Source organism: Boleophthalmus pectinirostris, unplaced genomic scaffold, assembly GCF_026225935.1.
Source record: "Boleophthalmus pectinirostris isolate CB_2022bp ecotype Guang Dong unplaced genomic scaffold, ASM2622593v1 HiC_scaffold_22, whole genome shotgun sequence".
Lineage (NCBI taxonomy): Eukaryota > Metazoa > Chordata > Actinopteri > Gobiiformes > Gobiidae > Boleophthalmus > Boleophthalmus pectinirostris.
In genome coordinates, this window is record NW_026571190.1 from 10,684,207 (window position 1) to 10,708,414 (window position 24,208).

Genomic DNA, 24,208 nt, shown 5'->3' on the forward strand with positions numbered 1-24,208 from the left:
TAAGTCTGTAAAACCAATCAGCACACATTTTATACACTTTTCTCAAACAGGACAGTTAACACTTTTTGCATCCTTCTTAAAACTTATTGCTGCTGTCGTCCTTTTGTTATTTTCCTTCTTCTTTATGTAACAAACCCAAGATTAATTTATTCCGTAATGGAGCCCTACAGCGCAGAGTCCTGCACGGGTCCAGTACAACACCACATCCTCCGTTAACCCGAGATTATATCAAACTTTTGCGCTGCAGCCGCCACGGACTGAACCAAAACTAACCCAGGACTAATCCAGGACTAACCTAGAACTGATTCCAGGACTGATGAGGAGGACTAAACCAGGACTGATCTAGGACTAAAACAGGAGTAAACCAGAACTAAACTAGAACTGAAACAGGACTCACTGTTGGGATGGGCTCAGAGGCGACCGCAGGAGAAAGGACCTGCCCAGAGCTCCGCACCTCAAGGCAAGGCAAGTTTATTTGTATACAATTCGTACACAAAGTAATTCAAAATGCTTTACAGAAAGAGAAATACATTAAAATCACAATAAAAACTAATCAAAACACAAATAATCATCATAAAATTAAAGATTAAAATTAAAAAGAGAGAGAGAGACATTAATTATATGAATTAGAGAGAAGAGTGCGGAATGAAAACCTTTCATTCCGGAGGTAAGCGCGGCAATTGCCTGATAGTGCTTTGTGGACACTCTGCTTGTGTTCTCTCGCCAAGATTAGTCCTGATTTAGACCTGGGTTAGACCTGACCCAACCGTGTGTAATTACTACCCACCTGTAATACGCAATACTTGTTTATTCAATGTAAAAAAAAAGGCATGCAAAATTGCACAAAAAAAATCCACGAAACAGCGAGACCGCAAAAGGTGAACCGCGATATAGCAGGGACGACCCTAATAAACAAAAATAAAGTAAAAACCACAAAACTTGAATTTAAGTTTGAAGTTGATAAAAGTCATTGAGAGAAGGCCAAGCGCTGTCAACAAACCAAAGGGTGAATACATTTTTTTAAATTATTGCTTTATTTAACTTCTTTTTTTTTTCTTAGCTATAATTCCATACCCTGATTCATCAGCTGGTTTCACTTCATGGAAACTGTCTGACCTCACAGCATTAGAATTTGTTTGCTCGACGGTAGGCGGGTACTTTCTATCATTTAACCAATCGCTGCTATTTGGTCGTGATGTATGTAATGCGCCGATAACATACAAGCTTTTCCTAAATCCCGTAAGAAGAATGGGCAAAAACGTCTTTCCCCTTGATGAAATTGATTGATTGATAGCATTTCTATAGTGCCTTTCAAGATACCCAAAGCGCTTTACAGTTCATTATTCTGTCACTCCACACTCAGTGGTGGTAAGCTACTACTGTAGCCACAGCTGCCCTGGGGCAGACTGACGGAAGCAAGGCTGCCAATCTGCGCCATTGGCCCCTCCGTCCACCACCATCACTCACGCTCACACCACTTTCATACTAGGCAATGTGGGTGAAGTGTCTTGCCTAAGGACACAACGACAGTTTTTTGCCACTGGCGCCCCACTGTGGCACCTGGAATTCCTAGCGATCTCCCATCCAAGTACTACCCAGGCCCAGCCTGCTTAGCTTCTGAGATCTGATGGGATCAGGCTTTTACAAGCCGGTATGTGCCAAATTGACCAAACATCTCTTTATTCTGGCTTTAAATCTGCGATTTCGAGAACTGTTCACAACAGTGAATATATGACTCGTCATTGACTGGCTAGTGCCTGAACTTGCACTTCTGGGATTTTTGTAAACCTTCTAGTGTATTCTGATTCCTGACCTAGTCGCTGGAGAGAAATGAAAGTGAGTGGAGGCACTAGGTGGCACCAGCCTGGCTAATAATTCTTCATATTACATTATAGTCACTCTCCCCTTAATCACCTTATTGTTGAAAATCAAACTCCTAAACAGAACCATGAACTCTAGTATTGATCACAGGCTCCTGAAAATGTGTTGTGTTTGAGTTTTCAGACTATATTACAACTTATTTGGCAGTGTGTTCTAATTTGTACATTCGTCACCATGGCAACTGCTGAACATTCTACCGTAATCATACACGCAGACCCCCCTAGAGTAACATCACTGCAAAATATCAATCATACCTGATCGAGAACCACCTCTACCTTTCCCTTTCTATATTTCCAGACCATGGAGATGATCAATGACACGTTCTTCGGCATATGCGACCCCTGCCTGGTACAGCCTTTCCGTCTTTACCCTGTTCTCCTGGTGGTCCCTGCTTTCCTGTGCCTCCCGTTGCAAAGTCTGGTCTTCTACAACCAAGCCTCTTCCAAACTCACCGAAAAAACAGATGTGCTCACTTTAAGCGTTATATCTGTTGATTTTTTACTGTCAATTTTTTCAGTCGTCTCTGTGGTCAGTCTCCAGCTTGTGCCTGTTTTCTATATATACGTGTGGAGTTGCTTTGTGGGTTTGTTGTGTATCGCCCATCCACTGTTCCATAGCTTGGTTTGTGTTGAGCGATACCTAGCAGTCAATCATCCCGTCACTTTTCTAAAATACAGACCTCTACGATATCGCTTTGGAGTAGTGGCCATAGCATGGGGTTACACTATGATGGGTTATTCTTTCATCATGACCGTATGCAAAATCCACCTAGTTCTTCTAAAGGTGTTTTTGAAGTTTGAATGCCTTTTTCTGTCAGTTATCCTGGGGGTAAACTCCTTCACGTGTGTATCAACGCTAAGAACCCTCCTCAAGCCGTCTCCGGGGGACAAGCAAAATGGTGCGAGCAAAAAAGATAGCAAATATGTGAAAAAAAAAGCTTTTGGTGTGATTTTAGCCGTGCAGATTAACATTATAATTTGCTACCTACCGCCCATCTCTCTTTACTTCTTCAATTATAAAGAGCTAAGATATGGAATAGAGTACTGCTCTATGTATTTGTACAACGTGTGGTACATTGCGGTAATATCATCCGTTCATTGTTTGCTGTATCTCCACAGCCGCAACCAGTTAAAGAGGACATATGCTGCTTTTTTGAGAATATATTAAAATTAAACTGTAACATACAAAGATAATTATTTCATATTTTATTCACTATGTTTGTAAACTGCAATACAGATATAAAACAGCTTAAAGGGCCCATCATATGCAAAATCAACTTTTCAGAGCGTTCTACCGTCTAAGAGTGATGTGTGGGCCTTGTATGTAGCCAAAGTGGTTTTTAGATAGATTCTGTGTTTTTTTTTTTTTTTTTTAACAATTTGCAGCGTATTTCTGCCACCCTCCCACGTGACAACGAACTAAAGCTGCTACAACGATGATGCGGCCAGCTACACCTATGACGTGTTTGACGTAGCAGAAAGCGGTTTGCACCTGCCCCCGTCTCCTGCTCCACCGCCTCCGCCCCGCCTCCACCCCGCAACAGCTGACAATTCCACAGGAACACCAAAACAAAAGTGACAGCATAAGCTAATTGTTCTACACTGCAGTGTACACGATATAATACATTTATCTACTAGTGTTTATTAATACTTTACCAATCAGTAATGTTCAGATGATGCCGACGCTGTGCTTGGGCTTTGTCCTCCTCAAAGTCCTCGTCCAATTCCAGGTCCAACACATAAGGCTGAATGCGCCGTATCACCTGTCTCCCCCTCCCTCCCTGAGATGGGCAGAGGAAGGGCGCCTCACTCAGAGCCTACGTCACATTTGGAGGGCGGAGCCTGTGCTTTATCAGGATGGACGGGGGATGAGCAATAGTCGGCCTTTCATAGCTCCGGGTCTGTGACTGCCTCCAAGAAATCAGTAAGAGGTTTTTTGCATGAGATGGGCCCTTTAAAGGGACCATATTACCCTACTTTCTGATCTGTGTTGTAATGTTGTATTCTCATTACCTTTTCTTTTATTTGTTGGTTTTATGGGCTATCTGTGAAGGACAAGAACAGTCTGAACCAGATAGTAAAAGTGTGTGGCAAAATCAGCGGTGTTCAGATGGAGGATTTGGACTCTGTGTGGAGACATCGGGTGCTCCCAAAGACTAAGGCCATACTGAGCAAGCCTTACAATGTACTGCACTCACAGTTTGTACAAATGCCCTCTGGGAGGCGATATGTCACCCCCACAGCAAAAGACCAACTGCTACTCCAAATCTTTTAAAGTAAATTTGCTATTGTGTCCCTGATGGTCTGAGGTTTGAATGTATGGCGTCTGTTTTTCTTTTACTTTTATTATTTACAGATTGTGCACGACCAGAGATGTGCGAACTGAATTGCCCTTTGGGATTGATAAAGTTGTTGATTGATTGATGATTCATCAGAAATATATCTAATGTTTTGTTTTGTTTCATTCTAACATTTTTAACAGACAAGCTGCATATTTAACTGAGTTTATATCTCAAACTGAAAACACTCTGTTCTACTTTGTGATGCCATGTACTAAAACACAAAGTGCTCTTCTGTGTTTTTAAACTTCGTACACCTTCATTAAAATAATTTGGATGATTAGACCTGGAATTGTCAATCTCTACTAAAATAGGTAAAGTAAAAGGTAGCTGTTAACTTGAAAACTACCACTATATGACATCACGAGGAGGAACAGAGCATTTTGACCTTTTATCAGTGCTCCATATTTCTTATTCAGCTGTTATTTACAATATTATGTGATTACTTACTATTTTTAATGCTCATACTGTTCATACTTTATTAGACTATAGTTTTAGTTTGTGTGGATTCTTTAATTCTTTAATTTTGTTTACTCAAAGACAAAATAATATACATGTTGGCAAGAACTCCCAGCACTTAAGTAATATTAGTAACAATAGGCTGCTCTTCTATGACTGCTCCATCCCCCCATGAGTATTTCTTAGTATTTCGTATATTTACAATAATCAATAAACATATACTGAATATCTGTGTCCTGATTGATTCAAGTCCACATTCACATCCCATTCAGAGGTTTCTCACAGATCCACTGCATCAGAAATGAACACTTGGCGTCATTCAGACCAACAAAGTTATTTTGATTTCGAATGTCGCCACAATCTTCACCGCCGTTAGAGTCGTCAGGCTGTCCAGGGGCCCACTGCAGCCTGTGAACACAACCAGAGCAAACAACATGTTAAAACATTAAACAGGCAAGGAAAGATGCTGTAGTTATAATATGGAGCGACAGGTTTGTGAAGGTGCAAGCTCACAGAAAGGACTCGTTTTTCAGTGCAATAAAATCATCTAAAATTAGTCTAGCTCCCGTCCCTTTGGCCAAATTGTATGTATTTGTAAAACAGCTACTTTAGTTTTTCATCAAATATATTTTACTTTATAGTTCTTGGTTGGTAGAACTCTATACCGCTCTCGCTTTAACTCAAGTCTTACTCATTTCTGTTGACCGGGGTCCCATCCAGCCACAACCAGATGCCCTCCCTGTTTCTGTCGGTCATCCCAATCCACGCAGCCTCTGTGAGTCCAGTGAGAAATCCCTGAGGATAATACAGCACTAATGAATAGGGGTGTAACGATATCCAAGTCTCACCATATGATATTGTCACGGTATGAAGCAATATCGTGGGAAAACTCAGAACATGGTGGGGAGGCTCACGATTAGGGATGTAACAATATCCAAATCTCTCTGTATGATATTTTCATGATATACATCTCACGATACAATGTTTATTGCAATACAAAACTGTTAATATGGTACTTTTTCCTCTTAAAATACCTTGACAAGACTTAATCCAAAGAATTAAGATTCAAAAGTGCTTAGAACTGTTATTTCTTCATGTAGTCTACACTGAAATGGATCTATGTAGTTCCCTGTGTTTTTTTTTTTTTTTTTTTTTAGCTATTGCTGCACCATAACTCTTAATTTAAACAAAGAGACTTGTAACTCAATATATTGTGATGGTCAGTGATATTATTGTGAGAACTCTGGCAATACAATATCACGATATTTCGGTTATTGTTACATCCCTACTAATGAACACTACTTTGTACACATTAGTGATGAGGTTCTTTTGAATTATTAATAGCAGAATAGAATGTGTGAATCTAAATTTAAATATAAAACCTGATCGAAAGTTGGAGGGGCAAAGGGGAACAGTTAGGAATTTGAACATTATCAGATGAATGTTAATCAGTAGCACCAATAGATTTGGTGACATCTACTGGTTTGTGGAGCTTTATGCATGTCCATATTTCCCACATTAATTTTGAACAATGAAATCCGATTCCAACTCAACAACTACAACACGTACTATGTTGTTATGTCTGGGAAAGACACTCACTTTAACCATTTAACATGGTGTGATGTGGCCTTTGTTTCTCTGCTTAATGATGATGATGATTATATTTATGATGATTTTAAAGTTGCAATGACTTCTATACCTGCTCTCGTCTGTTGTTGAGTTTGACCAGTTGAGCTCCCATCACCTCACAGTTTTTTCGACTCTGATCAAAATCTGCTCTCTGTGTAGAAAGGAAGTAGCACTTGGACCCATATCGTCGCCATCCAAGAGGGCACAGTCTGCTCATGTCCTCTGCTCCAGAAAACAAAAAAAAATGTGAAATACTTATTGCAAGGTTAAAAGAAGAACGTATAATGTGTTTTTTAATGCCACAGTCTTTGCAATAAAATGTCTTTGTGCTTGTGTTTTAGAGTCTGTATTCTCAAGATAACAATTTCAGTTATGAAAATATGATTATGATTATTTTAACAGATTACTAGTCATGACTATTCTGATGTAAGTATTTCAGTCCTAGTGTCCATACTGCTCTAATGCACAAGAAAAGAACACCTACTTGTTGTGTTGGTGATAGGGGCTGGAGCTCTGGTCGTAAAGGATTCACCTGCAGTTAATTCAGCTTTCTCTGCTGTGAAAGTCAAATCTATTTTAGTTTTACAAATAAAGAGACACCCACTAGACCAGTGGGTACAACACAGAACAAAGAAATCAGAGTATGCTAAAGGTAAAGGTAAGTCTTTAAGTTGTGAACCGACTAGTAGCAAATACTCCATACTGTAAAAAACTATGGAGGGTTTCAATGTACGCAGCTCCTCATTCAGACAGATAAGGCAGAGACTTCCGAATCTTGTGAGAACTGAAAATGCCACTTAGATGAGTGGCAAGATGGGTTTTCTTGTGCAACTGAGCACTATCATGTTTACAACTTGATGGTGTACTGTTATTACTGAAATGTAATAACTGCTACATGTGTCCACATAACATGAGAGGCAAAAAATCTAAGGTCATATCTGCTGATGAAAATTCAGTTCATGACAATGTTTTGACATGGTTTTTAATTAATATAATAAAAAGCAAACAATTGAACTCACTCAAAATCAGTCTCAGAGAAATGTTGAGAGTAGCCTGCAGAATACACAAGATGCCAAAGCTCAGGACTACGCCACTTAGATGTTTGCACTCTGAAGAAAAAAAAGAGAAAAAAAAGGAAAATAAAATTAAATATTAAACGCAAGTCCTACTGTATATATAGACCTGGTACAGAACTAATTTAATCCAAGTACAGACCAGTAAGATGTTCAGTTTTTGAATAGTCCTCGTCTAAATTAAAACTACTGATTGTCATAGTTTCAATGGTGGAGTATGTTTGTCAGTACAAAAGTATAAATTTAGGCCTTTGTACTCAAGTAAAGTATCTTTTACAGTGAACATTTTTACTTTACTACATTTAAGCAGTATCTCTGCTCCACTATGTTCTTGAACCAGCCTGAAAATGGCTAATTTCTTCCCATATGGTCTGAGAGGTTTGCTTTTTAGCATGTTCATGATGACATCAGACCAAAATATTTTGAGTTCAATCTTTGCACAAACAAAATATAATAATAATAATAATAGACACTGCACAAAATGTGACTACACAGCTCTCTTATCCAGTTTATAGTAAAACAGGGTCGTGAATGAGTTTGTAGCAAAATCAAAGAATATAAATTGTCCCTATATATAAAAATATTGGAAGAGCTTATCGGACTTATCAGTTGCTCTGGATTTGAAAAAAATCTATGTGATATTTTATGTTTACTTGAGTATATTATGGCTCCTGTATCCGCACTTTTACTTATGTACCTTAATTGATCTTCCACCACTACATACAGTAATTTTTAGTCACACACTTCTAAAGTTATGATTTACATTGGATAAGGTAATGTACTTGTACATGTAACAATAACTAGACAATAGCAGCCTAATATTGTTGATAAAATAACCTACTTGGTTTTGAAGTGGACCTGGGCTCAGTTAGGTCCATCTCTTGATATTCTCCCATCTCAACGCTGATTTCAGACGTGCTGGAGTGAAAATACACAGCCATCTTTAAATCTGTCCAGAGTACTACAGTAAAACTAAACAAGATGTACCTTCTCATGTTTGAACATGACCACAGACATGTTTAGTCATTTCCTCTTGGTTGTGTGGGTACATATGTCAGGGTTGATCAATTTGACCACCTACGTTCACACTGCAGGTCTTGACGTTCCATTAAGACTTTTTCCCAGATTTGATTTTTTTGGAGAGACGGTTCACATTGTAAATAAAATATGACTCAATCAGATTTCATGTGTGAACGCAAGAGCCCTGAAGTGTCCTGAAGTACAGGGGGGACGGGACTGGAGTCGGGCTGTTTGTCATATTTTGAGAAAGACTAGTGAATGAGCACCACTTTTCTATATGATAATAAAATCCATCCATCTAATAATTTTCATGAAAAAAAAAAAACAAAAAACACACTCAGCTCACGTTTAGGGAAAAAATCTGACCTGCAGTGCCTTACTAAAAATGTGATTAAAGCAAACTGAAAAATCAGTTTTCCAATATGATGCTTTCATCATAAATTCAGAACTAAAAATATATATTCATATGAGAATAAATAAAAAAAATAAAAACAATTCTGGTAGTATTGTAATCATAAAGCTACACAATACAATACTGCTCTCCTTTCTGTATCACAAAATGAAAAATGTAAATTAATTTTTGTTTGAGGTTTACTGAGCAATTCAGATACATAAGGTCATGAGGACATGTTCGTTTGAGAAACCCACTTGCGTATACAAGCGTTTCCAAACATCTTAAAAACAAGTTTCACAATTCAACTTCAACTGCGGTTCAACTCTTGTTAGACATTTATTTTGTGCTGTACAAGTATATAGTCTTTTTCATTAGTACAAAACAATATGACAAATCATATTAATGACACTAGAAGTCACAATAAACAAAAAATAAACAATGAGCTCCACTAAAATTGGCATTTCTGATTGTAGCAGTTCTTCAGCAGTGATTCAAGGATTAAACTGGAAGTAAACCAGGATTTAACCGGGGCTTAACCAAGATTTAACCAGGACTAAACTATCATGTTTCAAAATAGAGACAGTTTATTGGTTATCAGTGATATCAGTTTCCCCAGATATTGGTATAAGACAAATAAACTTTTGCTGATAATTTGGTACCAATATTTTTTATGCCATATGTCATTCCCAGTTTGTCCACACTGCATATTATTATTTTTTAACAGATTAATGAGTGCTAATGGAAATAGAAGAGACATTATGCTAAAATATAAATGAAGTCATGTTACAAATGAGTTCATATCTCAAATAAAAACATTTTGTTATCATTTTTTATCAGGACTGGTGAATATCAGATATCTGTCACAATAGCATGACCAACATCGGATGTCGACAATGGCCCAAAAAATCCATACAGGAAAAAAACATGCAATTATTGGCATGATAATAGTTCCAGGTCGTGATCCATAAGCAGTTGCCTAGAATATACTCTAAAATATATTAAACTATTCATAAGGCTGGCAACATTATTTTTGGTGATGTTTTTTGATTCCCCAATGATGCCAATATTAGTGGAGGTGTACATAACATACATTATATATTTTGTACAATGATGTGCCTAAAATGCACATAGTTTACTACTTAGCCCCATTCTAAGAGGCAGTTGTGAAAATGTGAGTGATCAAGTTTATAAGGTGCTCACAGTAGCTTAAAAAAAAGTATAATTATTTTCTTTAGGCATCAGTGAAACAAGATTGCTATAAAACAAAATTTAGTACAGTACTCAAAAAATGTAGAAAAACATGAACATTAAGCAAAACTGAGTGGTATAACTCATATTTGTACAATACTTCCCGTCTGATTAACCTCTCCATACAGCGGGTCTAGAATACTAAGATTGTAGAGGAAAAGTAAGCTAGAACTGTCAACATTTTCATAAAAGTTTTACCTTTTAAAATGACTTAAAAATGTCTAAACAAAAGGATAACAATTCATTCACTGGTTATAAAAATGGCCATTGCAATTTTGTTTAGCTTGAAACAAATAAACCCTTTTTCAGTCCATCAGAAATGTCTATGTAAATATGTTTTTGTTTTTTTCCACACAAGCTTGCGGAGAAAGAAGAGCTAAAACAAGTCTCCTGCATTCTATATAAATATTTTTACTAGAATTGTGCGCCGGATGCTGTTATTGTTGTTGAAAATTACTATAAAATAAAGTGCAAAAATGTTACTTTATCTCATTTTCTTAGGAAAATAGGACCATATGCAATTTTGATCTCATGGTTCAGTCATCTGGCATTTGATTGGTTTCTTTGTATTTACATTTTTGTCTGCCTTCAAAACTATTTACAGAGTATAGTCAATGTCAGTGAATATTAGGGCTAAATGATTTGGGAAAAATATTGCATTTCATTTTTGGACAGATCTAAACTACAGGGTTAGCAGTTTTTATATAAAAGAACAAATCTTTTTTAGTTCGTGGGTGAAATTATGGTATGTCAAAAACTGCAAATGCTAAATGCAGCCATCCAAATTGCAATTAATCTTGCAGCCCTAAAGAATATGAGATTGCCCAACTTAAAACAGTCAATCTGCATTTTTTTTTCTTTTTGTTTTGCTTAGCACCAATTACAGAATACGACTTAAAAATGCACTGTGTCTTTTCTGGTAAAGGACCACCACCTGCTTGTGTCCGTGGAGGTGTTATAGATTTGCTTAGAATGCTCAACAGTAGGGCAATAAACTTATCATAAATGAAACAAACAAGCAACAATGACCCTAACCCTAATAAACAATCCAAGTTGCAGATCAGCTCTATGGGGAGGCGAGTCCACTCACAATAAGACTACAAGAATATATTTCTGCAATGAAAACACCTGTATTTGTGTAAATGCAAGATACACATGACAAATGCCAAAATGTAGGAATATTCTAGGCAAAAATAATGACATCCCCACGGAGAGAAGCAGGTGGCAAAAAAAAAAATTACATAGTGCACCTTTAAGTAAGAAGTAACTACATTCACTGTGGTGGAGGAGGGGGAGGTGGGGGCGGGGGGAGATCCAGGTAGGACATGGCGTTCGGTGGCCAGAAGGGTGCAGCGAAGGCCGGGTTGAAGAAGGCGGGAGGAGGGGGGTACATGTGGAAGTTTGGGGGTGGGTGGTGAGGGGGATAGGGGCAGGGAGGGGGCGGGTACATGGGGGGTCCATGGGGCTGTCCTGGAGGAGGAGGAGGGGGGCGGTGATGGTGAGGAGAAGGTGGAGGGGGTCTGGACGGGCGAAAAGCAGGGTTCCTCTGGTTCTGGTGCCTGAAGGGAGGACGCTGGTGTCTGGGAGGGAAAGTCCTGGTATCGGGCTGATGTTGGTGCGGATTCTGGTTGTTCTGAGCAGTGCAGTTGTCTGACAAAAAAGAAATAAAAATATAGTACAGTTCAAATAAGAGCTTCAAAACTGTGTAAAAGAGTGTATGAAAAGGGAAAATATCAAACTGACTTTTTTTGGGCTTTTAACCATGTTATAGTGCTGTCCCCTCAACAAAAACAAAACCAAAAGCCTTAAGTTGTATATTTTTTTCTGAAATTAATCTAATGATTTCATATTTACAAAATGCCCACATGTATAATAATATATCTTATTTTTCAAAATTCTAATTTGCCAATTTTCTAACTCATCAATTTTCAAAACTCAAAACCGTCAATGAATTAGCTGATGAAAAAATGGCAACTCAAATCTATTTTTTCTTTATGTTTACTACTTTCTACATTTTATACACATACTGAAGATATATAGATATATGTAGCAAAGAAAAATGGTAAATTACTCAACAATGTTTTTTATATTTCATATTCAAATCCTCAAACTAGCTATCCTTCACTTTGTCCAAAAAAAAATTTAGTTAAACTTTTTTCTTATTACATAATTCCATTTATCTTGCTTCATATATTTCATTTCTTCTGTATGTATATACAATGTAGAAAGTAGTTAAAAAGCAGCTAGTTTCCTGTATACAAACATTTGCAGATATTTTCAGAACAGTCTGTACCTATGCTGCTGTGGTTCCTCTTCTTTCTTCCTTTCTTTTTGGCTTCTTGCTCTTTTTCGTCATCGCTGTAATCCAAAGCCTGGACACATAAAGGAATTTACTTTAAACACATCGATGCACTTTAGAAGATAAACACGACAAAACAAATAATTGATGCAAGGAAGTTATAAAAAAAAAAAAAAAATAAAAATTATAAAAAATTATATTTTATATATATATATATATATATATATATATATATATATATATATATATATATATATATATATATATATATATAAAACAGTTTGACTGTGTAGATTATGTACTGTAATATTATTTACCTCTACAGGTGGTTCCGCATCATTTTTCCAGGATGCGTCAGATCCCTTTTCCCTGTTTAAAAATACCATATGATTGAAACAGGAGTGACCCTGCCTCCATCTGACAGAGAGACATCATTACCTCCGCCAAGGAGGTTATGTTTTTGCCGGCGTTTGTTTGTTTGTTTGTTTGTCTGTTAGCAACATAACTCAAAAAGTTGTAGACCGATTTTGATGAAATTTTCAGGATTTGTTGGAAATGTGAAAAGGAAGAACTGTTTTCATTTTGGGGGTGATCCGGAAGAAATCCTGGATTCTGGATCACTTTGAAATTTTAGTTAACATTGCGGTAAATGGGGCCAAAAATTTAGTTTCTCAATATCTCGGTTAATTATTGACCAAACCCCATGAAATTTGACTCAGGGATGGACAATGGGATCCTCTTTCATATTCCAAAGGCTGATCCGGATCTGATCCAGAAGACTGATTTTATCGCAATTTATATAAAAAATGGGGGTAGTCCTTGGCGGAGGTCTGCGCTCTCTGAGTGCTTTTCTAGTTGTACAGTGTGGTTCTTACTGTTTGAGCTGTTGAGTGAGGATGTAGTCTGTGTATTCCTTTATATTTGGGGCATAGAACAGAGTGAGCCCCACAGTGATGTCTCTGTCGTGAATCTGCTGGTCAGAATTAAACCTCAGGAGATAAAATGGACTGCACACAGGGCCAAACACTTCAAACACCTGACACCAGAGGGCACAAGAGGACAACAAGGAATATGTTAAGAAGAAACATCAAAGCTCAAAACCTACATACATTTACTAATGAATCTATTGTAGGAGTTATTTTACCAATAGAAGAAATGTTCTGGGATAAGAGTATTGTGCAGAAATGCTTTTGTTTATGAAATGTGCAATACAATTGCACAGGATTGGACAAATACCAAATGGTTTGTGAGAGGTAAGACAGGAGAAAATAACATAGTTTATGCTGTTGAATTTTCTGTCCAGAAGGCTGCAACAGTGTACATTAAATCAAACAGCAGCAAAGCAAATGTTTGTGTTTTGTTTCATCTGGTTGGATTTTTGTCTTTTCCTATTCCATTTAGTTGATCATATATAAGATTAACTAAAACATTATTAAAAATGATCAAATACATAACAAGTCTATTACTGATGAACAGTGCTGTACAATGTCCCTCACCTTTCCCACAGAGACTCTTTCAGATGTGAAGAGGATGCTGTCTTCTTTCAGAGGAGGAGTGTCTTTGAGCGACTGCACCACAACTGCAGAAATAACAAATCTTTATCTTTGAGTTTTTGGCAAAAATGAAATAATGGCATTTTCGCATCCTTTTAGCTCATACGATGCTGCATGGCTCTGTAAACTCACCGAGACAATTTAGAATATTGGAGACAGCTCCCACAGGCTGCAGCTCAGCATCCTCAGGTAAAGTCACACTCACAACCTCCACCTCAGGCAACTCCTGCTCAGAAATCATAGTATAAGTAATGACTACTGATATTACAGTTTTCTATTTATATGACAGTCTCTTAATTTTGACGGAAATTTCTGGTGCAGAGCCAGACAATTCTAAAACTATGCAAGAAACTATTTATATGATTTCTTTTAGTACTAGCCTTAGGAGAATTTAGTATCTAGTTTCAATACTAGTTTTAGTATTAAATAGTATCTTGCTGTCAACACTTTTTACCACATTAGCAGAACCAATTTTCATTTGCAAAGACGACCTGGAACTAAAAAAGCTGTTGCAATAGACTTCAGTAAACTTGACGTAAACACGGTAGTTAAAACCAAATTTCCAATCTCCACGTTGTGGAGAAGCAGGTTGTCTTGCAATATCACTATGGGTAAGACTAATAGCTGACTTACTGCAGTGTGGGTATAGTTAGAAAATCCATTTGGAGCTAAACTAAAATGTTAACGTGTATGCAATAGAATTATGTCAGTTCAAATATAAAAGAAACAAGCATATTAACAATAGAATATAACAGTAGTAGTGATAATAGTGTAACGAAAAGGATTTCTTTAAGAGACAGACCTCAAGCAGGACCTCTCCTTGTATTCTGATGGGGGCAGGTTGACTGAAGCCTTCATCATCGTCTTCCTCCAGCATTCGGACAGATGGAGATGAGGAAGAAGAGGAAGATGAGGAAGAAGAGGAGGAGGAAGAGGAACTGTCACTGCAAACCAAAGGAGAGGACATGTATAAGGATTCACATGAAAACTGATTATGATTGATGATTCTTGTTTTGTATATTACATTAGACAATTCTACATTTTACATTACATCATTACATTGTTAGTTTTAATTTGTCTTATTGAAAGATAATATACTTGATATTCTAATTGTGCATATCTAAAAAACAACACTTCCGACATTATCCATTTCTTCAATATTTATCTCCCACCGCTACTCTCTATACAGCCAGCACAGAACACTATTGATTCATTTACCTGTCTGAATCTTCGTCTGAGTCCTCAGAGTTCTGTTCTTCAGTTAAAATGGCGGTTGATGGTTGATCTCCTGTCATCTGTATTTCTTTGTCTTGACATTTTTCTGTCTGAGTGAGTTGTGCTGAAGCGTCCAATTGACCAGGCTCAAAGTTTAGGCTCTCCATTTGATTTGTGACATCCATCGCAATCTCTTGATCTTTAGGAGCCAATAACATCTGTGAAACTTCTTTCTTTGGCGCACTTTGTTCAACTGTGAGATTTGCAACTGAACTTTCACCTTGAGAGGTAGGTGGGGTGGGCGAAGTACCCTCTGGCATTTCAACCATCTAAATGTTACACCAGAAATAAAAGCATAAAGTTAGAACATGAGCTAAAAGACCAATTGCAAAAAAAAAAAAAAAAGATCCTAAAATCCTGTGCTTTCTTGGAGTTTAGACCTCTCAAAGAATATTCTGAAACTGAAGGATTTGTGTCATAAATGATCAGTTGATATTTCAAATCTCAAAAACTGGATGCTCCTGGAGTTGTAGAATCCTACTTTTTAAAAACAGATCACAATTTGAAGAACAATTTTTGCCAGAATCGTGCAGCCCTAATAGAATTCGTAATTTGAACACTTTACCTTTGATGATGATGGACTCTGCAAACTGTCCTCTGGCATTTTCTCCTCAATCTGAACATAAGAATACAAACAGCAGAACAGGTTAGAACACATAGATCAGTTAGGTTCATGTATTAGGTCTTGACATTTTAAGATTAGAACACAAGCTAAGAGAGTAATAACAATAAATCAAACAAATATAGAAACTGAAATTTGAATGGAGATGTTTACTTTGGGGGATGATACGCTCTTCAAATGATCCTCTGGCAATTTTTCATCCATCTAAAAGTTACAATAGAGATACAATGGATTAGAACAAAAGATGAAATTGCAATAAAAAGCAATATAGACATCAACATTTGAAGGGTGACACCTTTAATTTTGGGCATGGGCTCTGTAAAGTATCCTCTGGTACTGTTTCTTCCATCTGAAAGTTACAAAACATGAATATGTGCTAAAATAGTAACTGCAATAAAATCAATATAGAAATTACAATTTGAATGGCAAAATGGGTTAGAACCAGGAATCTGAATTTAGGTGGGTAGATATTACATATTACAAATTATTCATAGATTTTGGACATGTATTATTTTGTCAGTGGAGCTTTCCAAATGTACTATGATAAATAATTACAATATAGACGATGTTAATATGCATGATGGATTCTAACCTCTTAAACATGTTATTTGCCATTCACTGTAAAATCCATTCACTGACAGATTACAGAAGCTTTGCAACAAAAACTACAGACACTATCGGCTTTAATTACAATCGACCAGGTATTTTATTGATTTATTGACTTAAATATAGACTACCAAATAAACAGAGAAAAGGTGAATCACATTCAAGATAACACAACACATGCTAGCTACGTACACTAGCATCGATTTGTTTAACTTCCTTATCAAACTAAAGAACTCAACCCAACTAAAGATGACCACAAATCTAAAACACTCGCTGGTTTACAAAGGTAAAAGATGAATTACATGGTCATCGTGTTGAAATAAAGACACTTACTTTCCAATATACCACGCACAACGAGGCTACAGGGAATGTATGGAAAGAGTTACTAGTTGGCAGTAAAATGTCAAGTCACATCCGGTCTAAACCTCCAGAATAAAACATTATTGTAGTTTTAATCGGTTGAACATTTGATTGCTTTGCGTTTATGCAACTGCATGAATATGTTAATATGTACAGTGTAACGAATAACATTAACTAACACCAAAATACACTCATGGAAACACGAACTAATGTAAAATGAAATGATGGAAACGCAAACGTTTTATTTTGAAAGTACAAATCCGTTCTTATTGTAGTTAGTTTTAAAAACTTGAGTAATATTTTCGGCCTCGTTTCAGCAGCATGGGTTAAACATGTGGGATGTGTTTTTCCTCATCTGCGCAGTCACCATGCGCATCTTAGTCTCCAACTTGTTACATTAATTAATTAAAGTATGACTAGCGAGCCTATTATTTCCAGATACTCAAGTCATTAGTCAGCAAAATAGAAAATGCCTAGGTTACACGCAGACAAAAAGGAAAAATTATTTTGTCCAAGCAATTGTAATTAATCTGCACTTATGTATTGCATTCATTCATCATCATTCTGTTCGTTTACTACCCCATAATATACATTTTATGCATTTTTTATATATGGACTATATAGTGCAAAGGAAGACATAGGATTAATTTTATATCCTTAATATATGCCGTTATAGTGTGCTTAGCCACCAGAGGGCAGCATTACAACGTTTCTTCAAATAGCTCCAAGTTAAGTTTGGGCTACTTCAGAACCATAGTCTTAAATCAATCTATCTTAATTCCAGACAATATCAGCATTTGAGCTGTGCTTGAAATTAGTGGCATAACTAGTTAATTTGTTATATCAAAAATTTTGGCTGTATCACCAGTACAAATTTTTGTTAAAGATTTTAAACTCACTATTTGAGTTTATTATGGAAATACTTTATAATACAAGACAATGAACACCTGCTCCCATGTGATACAGGCGGAGAAGGACAAACTTCGAAAACAACCGGTTTCCATAGACACCTGCACAATGAAGCAAAAACATCAAATGGTCTTATAGGGTCACTCACTAGTATTGTTCATCGTTTTCCTTGTTTGACATGTTTTGGAGAACTAAGCATAGCCTTCTTTAAAAACATTCCAACATTTCATACATTACAGTTGATGAGAGGAATTATTTCTTTTCCTGTGCCATTTCTCTTAGCACCTCTCCGATGGTGTTTGCTTATTTTGTGGCAGCAGCAGGTGTCTCCTCATAGCAGGTGTTGTTTGTCAGCGCGCATTCCTCTTTTACGCCTCAGTCTTTCAAACATTGTGACAAAACAGGACAAAACGCTCTGACAACATTCCCTGAAGGCATCACCAATGGCCCTCAGTGGACATCCAGTCACACCATTCACAGTGATGCGTTCAATTGTCAGAGAATTCCTGGGATTCCTGGAGTTTTTCCTGTTGTTGCTGTGTCACTTCCATGTTTCCAGCTGGAGTTGTTTTAGACTTTGAAGGTAGTCAAGAGATGATAACCATATAAGGAAAAAAGAAGGACTAACTAATTTAAAAGTCCTATATTACTCAAAATTGACAAATGTTTTAAGTCAGCTTTTAGTCGTGTGAATGTTGTTACCTCATCAAAAACATATTTGGAGTTTCATTCACACATGTTTGAGTAGACCTTTATTATGAATCTGTCTTCATTTCCACAGCTCAAAATGCTCTCTTCTACCTTGTGATGTCATGAAGCTGTAGTTTTCAATTTAACAGCTACATTTTACTTTTAGTTCAGAAGAGAATAATTCTAATGACGGTGTATGGGGTTTAAAAACCATAGTGGAGCACTTCCTGTATTATTACATGACATTGCAAGATAGAATAGAATAGATAGAAGTGTTTTTGGTTTGAGAGAAGAAATCAGTCTAAATATGCAGGGTTTGTGTATTAAAAATGTGAATGAAACTAAACATAACTCCAGGTCTGTTTTTGATGAGTAAACAACATAACATAAATGAGAAAATAGCGTAATATAAGTATATAATAAACTTCTCCCTGTCCATAGAGACAAAGAGGTGATGCCATCAGGTCTAGTTACAGGTCAGATTTGTGGAAAGGCCATCCTGCTAAGTTAAGATGTATGTTTTTCACGTTATGTTAACAATAAAACCAACTGTACCAACACACTCAGGCAGAGCTAAGGCACATAAAGGACCAGGCAGAGAGTTAAAACACTCCAACATTTATGTCAACACTTACAACACAGAATCTTCTCTTACAAAACTTTGACATTTTAAAAGAAGCCAGACGCTGGTTTGAATTGGAAATATGCAGCAGCTGATTAAAACTATTATTCAAAGTTGTAATTCTATCACAGCATTAACAGATCAAGTATTGTTAAATACGTCTGGGCATTTTTCTTTTATTACAGAAAGTGGTGTCCCAAGTCAAAGTAATCTACAATGACATGAGAGAAGAATGAGTTTCAACCAAGAGAGAATGAGAAACAAGTGAAGGGAAAGAAACTATTCTCCTCCTGGTCTGAGAGTTACATTTAGAATCATTTGTTCTGAGTACATGTCCCTATCCACGGCTGTTTCTGCAACACTGCATTGCCCGTTCTGATTGGTCAGAGCTCAGAGAATATGCAGACTGATTAAAAGGCAATATATGTGTACTTTTTACTTTTTGGAAGCAGTACTTGTACTTGTGAGTACATTTTTAGCCATGCAACTCTACTTTTACTTGAGTACTAATTTGTACTACTCTTTCCACCACAGAATAAATCGTCATCTTACTCAACGTTATATTTGTTATCTCTTGTCTCACTGGGAGGAGGCCCCAGGAAGGACCCAGGACACGCTGCAGGGACCATGTCTTTCGGCTGGCCTGGGAATGCCTTGGGATCCCACTGGAGGAAGTGTCAGGAGAAGCGGAAGAAAATGGATGGATGGAAATTGCATTTTGTTTCATGTATGTTTGAATATATTAGTTATTATTATATTAGTTAGTTATAATAGACAGTAAATTATCATGGAAAGCTCAAATTAGACACATAAAAACTACAATTTCCAAAAAGTCTTGCTATAGTAAACAAAGTGAAACATTACCTTGATCAAAATGCTCTTCGTACATTATACTGTTCATTGGTTCTCCTTTATTTCACAGACTGTGTTGAAGTGTGGGGGAACACTTAAGAATGTACACTTCATTCAATAATTATATCACAGAAACGAGCTCTGCGAATTATCCATAAAGTAGTTTTTTTTAGAACATACCCATAATCTTTTTATTCAATCCAAGCTCCTAAAGATTCCTGATCTTGTAAAATATTTTATATATAATATTATTATTGAGAGCATGCAACAATTTACTACCATGTAATATACAAAGTTTGTTCAAAATGAGAGAGAGAACTTTTAATTTTAGAGGGTATGGAAATTTCAAATTGCCCAATGTTCGAACTACTCATAAAAGTTTCTGTGTGTCTATATGTGGTGTAAAACTCTGGAACAATCTGGATATACGTCTCAAGCAATGCCAAAATATCCATAAATTCAAGTTGTTATATAAACATATGGTCTGGTCACAGTATATAGAGAGTGGGTCATAATATTAGAACAATACTTCCTTCTATAGCTCTGGTTTATGTTTGCTGGTTTGTGCTGTTGTCTGTTACCATTGTCTGTATCCTTAAAATTACCATTGTTGGTATGATTATGTTATACGACCGAACTATAACAGTGACTCTTTGTCTGCACTTGTAAATAGTTCATATAGTTTAATTCAAATGTCTGAAAAATGCAAAAGAAGCTCATTGTGTTAGATTAGAAGAGTGGGGGTGGGATTAAATACGTTTTCTTCTTCCCACTTCTTTCTGGGCAAAAACATTTCTTTTTTTGTTGTGTTTATTTTCATTTCTATCATGATTTCACTTATGTTATATGTTCCATTGTGTAAGAATGTAAATCTTTACTTGCCCAAAATAAACACATAAAATAAAATAATACATAAAATATTCCTGTATTCCTGTCCTGCATTTGAGACTTGGCTGCTTCCCCTACCTGCACTCTTTCTCTGCCAACTTTGTCGTATTAACAGATGTATACATGTGATGAGTGATGTCACATAGCAATTTCTCAAAAATAAAAACAAGAAAATTAAAATCTGCTGCTACGTACTATCTACAATGCCAGTATGCAAGGCTCCACAGTTTTGAACAGAAAGTCAGTGGACCTTCTTGGATTATTAAGAACATGCAAAGTAGACCTATTCCACTGCCAGTTAGTTCATCCTATCCAGAGATCCCCATCAGTGCCCCCCTCTTCTATTGACAGGTTTTAACCTCCAGAGACAGTGAGGAATGGGTCAAATGCAGGGGACATTTCTCTGCACCAATGAGAACAATAAAAGCTTGTTTTTATCACAAATAATTTCCACATTGCTTTGTTGGCACACGTGTTTCTCCAAAAGTGCATAATTGTTCGAGTCAGTATTTCCAAATATTTGCATGTTTCCAAGTTACTGAAAGCAACTTATGTCAATGTCAACTTATTAGATAAACAGCATACCCCAATGTAATCTAAAAACAGACAAATACCAAAATAATCAAAGTACTCCTAAATACATTGTCTTGCCATATTGCACATACAAAATAGCAGACACAAATTCATATGCACCACCTCACGTTGCACAATTAGTTACAACAAATTTACACCTAAACACTAGAACCTATCGCGTCACCTGTTTGAAACTCTTCAAACACAGCACTTGTTAGCATGTCAAACTTTGCCTAAGTGGTGCAATTATTTTCATATCAGCTCAAATTCCTCAGACCTCTGTGAGTGCACGGCCAAAAAAGCGTAGCAATCCAATTTGGTGAATGCACATAAACATTGGTTGCGCAGAGGGGTCAAATTCTCGAAGTTTAGAGACATTTAGAGAAAGAATGGGGGAGAGAGAGGGCAGCCTTGACCTGTGCTTGTGGGGGGTCCAATCTGTTACTGTTTGGATGTCCTCCTGCACTGGCTATGGGCTCTATTAATTGCTGAAGTGAAGGGTCAATGTTGAGCGCGGGACTTGTTGACATAACCCAGGCCATGAGACTGGTTTGAGAGAGAAGCATGACAAGGAAAACAAATTAGAATATTAGACTTTCTAGAACCATTAGAGCTACTGCAGCTGCTTCGGGAAAACTAAAGTGTAACACTCATTTGACACACTGATTTTGGTGGGATGCATTTTTTTTGGAATGGGTCGGGTGATACCGAGTTTCATTGTATCAATACTGACTGAGGTATCAAATGCATAGATTCTCATGGAAAAACATCAGTACTTAAAAGTTCTGCAAGAATGTGCACATAAATGTATTTTTTACATCAGTTAAAACTGTAAATTACTCCAAAGATAATCACTCCCATGCTAAAATTCGTACTAGTTCCAGTGCATTTAACGTAAAACAATCTGCATAGTATTATTTTTTATTACTTTTTGGGTTAGCCTGTAAGTTAGCCTGCCCGTTGTGGTGTTGGCTAATGCGAAAACACATGAGCATGGTTTGGGTTGAAGTTTCTAGCCACTGTTTTATTTGCAAATTTATGCTGGCTTTAGATAGGATAGAAAATACACGGAATTGCAATTTTTTTAATGGATGCAGGGCTGGCCTGCAGAATAAACATAGGCTACTAAGTAAGAGAACTGCTGTGGACTGACCCATTTTACTTCAATTAATTTGAAACGCACTGCATGGGAAAAGCCTTGTGCTTTAACATTGTATCAATATCATAAAAAAATGAAATTGCTCTTAAAGGTCCCATTTCATGCAAAATAACTCCTTTCACATTTCATTTTCTGCACATATACAAGCACAATTTGGGTTTCGGAACATCCATTACACAATGTTATGAAATCTTACTGATTTCTTGGAGGCAGTTGCAGACCAGGAGCTATGAAAGACCGGCTATTGCTCATCCCCCCGCCCGTCCAGAGAAAGCACAGGCTCCGCTCTCCAAACGTGACGTAGGCTCTGAGTGAGCCACCCTTCCTCCGCCCATCTCAGGGAGGGAGGGGGAGACAGGTGTGCACCCTGATAGAGGTAGAATAAACTTTTATTCATCATGGTGATACAGCGTGTTCAGCCGCATGTGTTGGACCCGGAATCAAATGAGGACTTTGAGGAGGATGAAGCGCAAGCACCGCGTCCAGCTCCCCCGCTCCACCGAAGCATGCAGGGGCATGGGTGCGAAGCACCTTCTGCTACATCAAACGAGTCATAGGTGTAGGTGCCACGTCATCATTGTATCAGGCTTTAGTTCGTTGTCGCGTGGGAGGGTGGCAGAAATACACTGCAATTTGTGAGAAAAAAAAACGCCAAATCAATCTAAAAACCACTTCAGTGACATATATATACCCTGAATGGATGCTATTAGTATCAAAGCTCTTGCACATTTCTTTCCTTATAAGCGAAACTATTGAAAGTGTTCTGGCCTGTCTCAAAATGGCTGGCACTCCAGTTCCATGATTCGTGTTGCTCGATAGTGGCTGATGTCTTCCAAGTTTCTCCAATGAAATAGGGTCTGTTAGCAATAGGCAGAGATGTCATCATGGCCAATATTTCACAAGGGTGTTTTTGCATACTCTCAGAATGGCTGTTTGCCTTATTTATACCAGAATACAATAGTTAATTCAAGAGTTTGTCATGCATGTTTGTCCCACTGAACTAAATTGTGAAAGAAAAATAGACTTATAAAGGCCATGTGATGATGTGAAGGCTACTGTAACTAACCTCCCTTCTGAGTTTTGTTTCCACAGTGAACCAGTTGATGACTATATAACCTTTGACCTTTCTGACGTCGAGGCAGATGGTGTTTTCCCATAGCCTTGGTCTGCTGGAGGTTTTGACCTTTTGGGGATGGGTTCATTTACCACTCTGCCCCTGTCAGGTGGTGGAACACTTGTATAAAATATCTCATAGTATGTCAGAATTATGTTTGTAGTTCTAGTGAAGATCAGAAGAGATTCAGGTCCATTGAGACATGTCATAACAAAGACAGAGTGTGTAAACTTTTTGAGCTTTCTACCATGTTATAATATTGTTTCCTCATCAAAAACATATCTAAAGCATTTTTGGAATCATTTATGCAAGTTTGAGTAATACTGAATTGTCTCCCGAACTTACCTGTCTAGCCAGGACCACATGCATTGACAAAACTTTACAAAGATGTCAGGATCTGCCGTATTCTGTCTTCCCGATTTCAGAGAGTGTGATTGACAGGCAGATTAACCAATCAGAGAGACCCATGCCATTCAGGAGAAAACAAACAAACAAACAAACAAAAGCATAAAGGACTAAGAAAAACACAGATTTTCTCAGAATCAACAATCGAAACGCCAAACTATTACTTGTATCAGGTAAAAGAAACACTGTAAAATATTGTGGCTGAATGTAACAAGAATTTTGAGAGGAGATGTCTTCTG

General features: G+C 37.2%; 2 protein-coding genes and 1 pseudogene across 3 annotated transcripts; all 3 read right to left on the minus strand.

The window, feature by feature from the left end:
* Positions 1-1,549: 1,549 nt before the first annotated feature.
* Positions 1,550-1,665, minus strand: LOC129410465 (5S ribosomal RNA; annotated as a pseudogene).
* A 3,068-nt stretch (positions 1,666-4,733) lies between these two features.
* On the minus strand, positions 4,734-8,333 carry LOC129410435 (CD209 antigen-like protein E). Of its 2 annotated transcripts, none has more exons than XM_055158631.1 (6): positions 8,222-8,333; positions 7,327-7,416; positions 6,792-6,863; positions 6,378-6,529; positions 5,370-5,473; positions 4,734-5,086 (listed from the first exon to the last, which is right to left on the minus strand). In XM_055158631.1, the coding sequence occupies exons 1-6, from the start codon at positions 8,319-8,321 to the stop codon at positions 4,936-4,938; spliced, it is 669 nt and encodes a 222-aa protein (XP_055014606.1). In that variant the 5' UTR covers positions 8,322-8,333; the 3' UTR covers positions 4,734-4,935. The 2 variants fall into 2 exon arrangements, with proteins under 2 accessions (XP_055014606.1, XP_055014605.1); XM_055158630.1 differs by having other exon boundaries at positions 6,378-6,532.
* A 773-nt stretch (positions 8,334-9,106) lies between these two features.
* naf1 (nuclear assembly factor 1 homolog (S. cerevisiae)) lies at positions 9,107-16,785 on the minus strand. The gene is made up of 12 exons (XM_055158668.1): positions 16,731-16,785; positions 16,087-16,140; positions 15,945-15,995; positions 15,735-15,785; positions 15,113-15,438; positions 14,697-14,838; positions 14,027-14,120; positions 13,838-13,920; positions 13,217-13,377; positions 12,659-12,710; positions 12,336-12,414; positions 9,107-11,692 (listed from the first exon to the last, which is right to left on the minus strand). The coding sequence occupies exons 2-12, from the start codon at positions 16,138-16,140 to the stop codon at positions 11,316-11,318; spliced, it is 1,470 nt and encodes a 489-aa protein (XP_055014643.1). The 5' UTR covers positions 16,731-16,785; the 3' UTR covers positions 9,107-11,315.
* Positions 16,786-24,208: the final 7,423 nt, after the last annotated feature.

Coding starts and splice junctions, on each gene's coding strand:
- LOC129410435 (XM_055158630.1), bottom strand. CDS start 8,321: ATGGCTGTGTATTTTCACTCCAGCACGTCTGAAATCAGCGTTGAGATG. Junction 6,533..6,791: donor CCCTATCACCAACACAACAA/GTAGGTGTTCTT, acceptor TGTTTTCTGGAG/CAGAGGACATGAGCAGACTG. Junction 5,474..6,377: donor TCAACAACAGACGAGAGCAG/GTATAGAAGTCA, acceptor TATTATCCTCAG/GGATTTCTCACTGGACTCAC.
- naf1 (XM_055158668.1), bottom strand. CDS start 16,140: ATGGAAGAAACAGTACCAGAGGATACTTTACAGAGCCCATGCCCAAAA. Junction 15,439..15,734: donor AGAGTCCATCATCATCAAAG/GTAAAGTGTTCA, acceptor TGTAACATTTAG/ATGGTTGAAATGCCAGAGGG. Junction 13,921..14,026: donor CAATATTCTAAATTGTCTCG/GTGAGTTTACAG, acceptor TTATTTCTGCAG/TTGTGGTGCAGTCGCTCAAA.